Source organism: Macadamia integrifolia, chromosome 7, assembly GCF_013358625.1.
Source record: "Macadamia integrifolia cultivar HAES 741 chromosome 7, SCU_Mint_v3, whole genome shotgun sequence".
NCBI lineage: Eukaryota > Viridiplantae > Streptophyta > Magnoliopsida > Proteales > Proteaceae > Macadamia > Macadamia integrifolia.
In genome coordinates this window covers 25,406,344-25,411,178 of record NC_056563.1, presented here as the reverse complement: position 1 = coordinate 25,411,178, position 4,835 = coordinate 25,406,344, and the positions used below count along the sequence as shown (strand labels likewise).

Genomic DNA, 4,835 nt, shown 5'->3' with positions numbered 1-4,835 from the left:
TTTTTTTTTTTGCTAACGGTGGGTATCCAAGCCTTCTGCCTAACTAGTCCCACGGGCCCATACTATGCAGAGCACTAAACACCCCCGTGTGAGTGGCCTAAGGTGTGCCTAGTGGGAGTCGAACTTAAAATGTCCGAGTTTAATACTCGTACCAAGTTTGTTGGAACTTCAGTTGCCATAGAAGTAGCAGTTTGTCAAAGCACGAAAATAAACGACAAAATCCTTTTGGAACTTCAAGCAATGTCCGGATAAGAACAAAAACAAAAGTAGACTGAGGAACTAGTATACTTCCAACAAAGTATTTAAAGATAAGAATCGGAAGATAAATCATTCCAGACTAATTAACAATCTAGTTGTTAGATGAAATGGATTGTGCTACCAATACAAAACAACAGCAACAATCATAACCTTATCCCAACTTAATGGGGTAGGCTGCATGGATCCAAAATAGGAATAGAATTATAAAGTGACAACAAAAGTAAGGTGAGATGAGGTACAAAACAGGTAAACGTAGAAGTCAAAGCAAAACAGGAACATCCGCTACAAAGGGTTGGCAACTCGGGTCATACTACAATCTAGCCCTACCATATGCATATCTTTTCTTACCATTTCATTAATAGTCATTTAGGGCATGCCCCTACCGATTCTGGTCCTATCCAATTGAATCTGGTCACTCTTCCTCACTAGAGGATCCATAGATCTCCGTTGGACATGACCATACCACCTCAACTGGTTCTCGTGGAGCTTGTCTTGGATAGGGGCGGTTTCCATATCGCTTCTAATGCGATCATTCCTTACTCTATCTCTAGCATCCTCAGCATTCTCATCTTCGATACACTTACTTTATTCAAATTACTCTTCTTGACTGCCCAACACTTTGCTCCATAGGTCATAGATGGTCGTATAACTGTCCGATAAAATTTTCCCTTAAGTTTGATATGCACACGTTTGTCCCATAATACTCCCGACGCATCTCTCCATCTCATCCATCTCACTTTAAGTATGTGGACAACATCGTCCTCTATATCACCTTCTTTGCTAATGATGGATCCCAGTTATTTAAAACAGTCACTTTGAGGTAGTTTCTGTCTTCCTGACCTCCAAGTTTCACCACTCCATCCCCTCCACTAGTTTTCTGAAGGGGCACATCATATACTCTGTCTTCGTTCTACTTACCATAAAACCGCTTGATTCTAAACATGACTCCACAGCTCCAATTTAGTATTAATCCCTTCCATCGTTTCATCTATCAGAGCAATATCATTAGCAAATAGCATACACCATAGGATTGGGTCTTGGATGTGTCTGGTTAGATCATCCATAATGAGTGCAAACAAACAGGGACTTAGGGCTGATCATCCAATAACAAGTTTTAAACCATGCTATCAATCGAAATTTTCCCAGAATCACTCATTGTTTCTTTCTTAAGTGCAAAGGGCTGAAATGCCCCTCAAAAATATTTCAAATAAAAACATCAAATACATGACTTAGTGTACCTTAAGACATCCGAATACTTTCAGCATTCACCAATAAAGGCAAATAAAGTATCAAGTAAAGACCAAAAGATATCAGGCTGTAGAAACATTCTAGCTCCCTGTGTATCACAAGTAGCACCGTGAAACATTATACAACCTTAATTAGGGAGTCTTCTCACGCTCAGAAACAGTTGTTACAACTTTCCTTCCCTAATTCAAATGAGAAAAAGGTAGAAGAAAACTGAATGGATTTATAAGAAAGCTGGTCTCTCCAGCTACTTCTCTAAGAAGGGTTCCTAGTTGAGAATGGACTTAAATTGAAAGTCAAAACAAGAACCAGAAAGACAATTGACCAAACTTGAACTTGCTCACAAGAAAAAATTATAAAACCAAGATTTCCAAGCTAAAACATCAACACAAAAACAGAAATTAACTTAAAAAAAAAAAAATGACAGCATCTAAACTGGAACCCAAGTTCAGTCAACAGTAATTCAGCATAATTGAAGCCTTTCTTTGACCTATGTGGTTCATTTAACCAAAATATCCTCCAGTGTAGCTCCACCTAAAGTTCAACCAGTTATGAGCATTCTGTCTTCGAGAAAACCACCCTTGGCCGGTTAAGAACTGCTTTTCCCAGCGGGTCCCTATCACCTTGTAGTGCATTTATGACTTACAAGAATACCATGCATGCTATTAGAAGTTTGCAAGTATTGCATTTTTCTGCACAAATATATAACTATATACATCTTCCTTCAAAATTTCCATATATAGGACCTCAATAAACGATACAATGCAATGCAAAATAGGGAAACATATTTGCAGGAGTATACATTTAAGATAAGATATCACGGTAGTAGATATAGAATTTCAAAATATCAACCTTTTCCCCCTTACTAAACAATTCTTTCCGCTTGATTGGTGAAGTGTCATCATTTACACCTAGGGCCTGAGACTGAGAGGTGCCAACCATTGACCCTGAATCGCTCAAGCCTGTTACAGTTAATAAATTAAGTCAAGATTTTACCACGACTGAGATTTTAAAGAGACATGAAAGCGAAAGCCTATGGCATCGGCTCAATCCATGACCCAAAACTACATGATGTAAAAAGATCCACCAATCCGAAGGATCCATAGACTTAATTATGACCCTAGACAAAGGATCTCTTACTCTAGATGTACTCGGAAAAAAAAAAATTAGTAATGATGAAAATCAGTAGGTATTGCATTACCAGTCATACAGAGAAACCACATAAAGTATTACTCTCAAAGATCAAATATGGAAGGAAGGGATAATATACAAAATAAATTTTCTGAAGACCCACCTGTAACATCTGCATCAGAACAACTGTCCTTAACCTCTAAATTTTCCCGTTCTTCTGAATATTCACCAGTTTTTTCCTTCCCAGGGGTGCTATTGCTTTTCTGATTTAGACACTGCACAACAGCCATATTAGAACTTTAACTCAACATGTAAATATTGGTGTTAATGTCAGGGGCTTTTTCATCTTTTCACTTGTATTAGAGCTTCTATAGATGAATGTATAAATAGGAGGCATGCTGTCAAATTTTGACCTAATCATGAATCTTCCTTTCTCTCCATCTCTTGCAATCTCTCCTCACTCCTCTCTCTCTCTCTCTCTCTCTCTCTCTCTCTCTCTCTCTCTCTCTCTCTCTCTCTCTCGCACGTTCTTTCATCAATAATGTCCTCAACAACAAACAGTTATGAATTCATAAATTGAACAGCAATTCTTGAAACCTGAACTTGGATATAGTCCTCCACCACATCACCTTCGATAGTAAAGTGTGATTCATCAACTACAGCATGAGAATTTTTGCATAGTTGTTACAAAGGCTAGCCACAGTGGTGACCAGGTGCCTAAGCTAATAGCTATGCAGGTCAAGATGCCCAAGGCTAGCACCACATTTCAATAAGAAAAAAAGAAGACCAGTCCAAGCATGTATGCAACTTCATAGGAACATTTTGTTCCTTCTCCCCTCCTTTTTCTCTTCATACCCTTTTATTCTCCTTCCACTTCTCTCCCCCATTTTCCCCCTCACAGGAAACATTTTCTTTTTTCTACCCTCCTTTTTCTTTTCTTACCCTTTTATTCTCCTTTCACTTCTATCCCCCATTTTCCCCTCAATCCCCCCCGGCTTATTTGACTAGATCAACTCTTGGTGCCTATACGGCTAGACACATATGGCAACGGGGTGATGTCTTGAGAGCTTTCCGCATACAGCAAAACCTTCCAACAAAAGAAGTTAAGACCCACGGGTAAAACCAGTAATGAAATTTGCAAACACAGAAAGAGAAACCTACCTGAAGGGGAGATACAACAACATCACATAAATTTGAAACGTTGCTGCATTCTAGAACTTCTGGCTTTGAGACACAAACTTCAGCATGCACCTAAAAATTGAGGGAGATGGGAATTTCAATTATAAATATATTTGACAGAGTTACATACTTACATCACTTAGATATCAAGGAAGATTTAGCCAAAAATTTCTCACTCTATCCACAATTCAATTATTATTCAAACCATATCTACAACCATGATTAGGGTGAAATTTTCTTTGCTAACCTCATCAATGTTGTTTGATTTATGTTGCTCCAGTTGCAAACACCCAGTGGTATCAAAGTCCGAATCTATACACAATTTAAGCATGGAGGCCTCTGTTGAATTTTGTCGACACCACAAATGACAAGGCTTCATATCTTTCAATTCTTTTTCCAGCTCTGAATTTCGAAATTTTTCTTTGTGAAGACTTTCGTTCAGATTATGGACCTCACTTTCTGACGCCTGTTTCAGAATAGTACTTCTCCATTAAAATTCATAGGTATGCCATATATAAGCATCATAGACATTTAAGAAAAAATTCCCTCAGTGGTCGATTTAAAAACCATGAGCTAAATGGTACACTTAAATTATGATATTACCTCGAGTTTTTTCTTATACTGTTTTAAGACATCCCATAGGGCCTTAGAGAAACTCCTCATGATATGATCATTTCTATCTCTCTTGGCAAGTTCTATATGGTACTCTTCCTTTAGCAAATTGTACTCACTGCACTCTATCTTCAGAGCTCTTGTGGATGAACCTGAGACTCTGAGGAGTTCAGGTTCTTGAAGTTTCCCTAAAATTACTTCTGCATCAAAAGTAAACATTAGATAAAAGATATCGTCATGAAATTGAAAGGAACAAAAAACAAAGCAATAATAATGGAAGGATGCATTTCAATATGGCACAACCTTTTTGCAGAATTGATTGGTCATCTCCAGCACCCTCCTCTTCATCAATCTGCAAGAAAACCTTTAAATTAGAAGGGAGGTTTATGAAAATCAACGCCCCCCCCCCC

At 38.1% G+C, this 4,835-nt stretch overlaps 1 protein-coding gene across 1 annotated transcript in view; it reads right to left on the bottom strand.

Annotated features, from left to right (window-relative positions):
• LOC122084401 (kinesin-like protein KIN-6) overlaps positions 1-4,835 on the bottom strand; it is a 21,400-nt gene that overhangs the window by 4,760 nt on the left and 11,805 nt on the right. Inside the window, exons 11-16 of the mRNA XM_042652624.1 lie at positions 4,729-4,777; positions 4,417-4,625; positions 4,061-4,279; positions 3,796-3,885; positions 2,798-2,909; positions 2,356-2,465 (exon numbers count right to left, since the gene is read on the bottom strand). Of these exons, the coding sequence (XP_042508558.1) occupies positions 2,356-2,465; positions 2,798-2,909; positions 3,796-3,885; positions 4,061-4,279; positions 4,417-4,625; positions 4,729-4,777 (789 nt within the window). The remainder of the gene's footprint in view (positions 1-2,355; positions 2,466-2,797; positions 2,910-3,795; positions 3,886-4,060; positions 4,280-4,416; positions 4,626-4,728; positions 4,778-4,835) is intronic.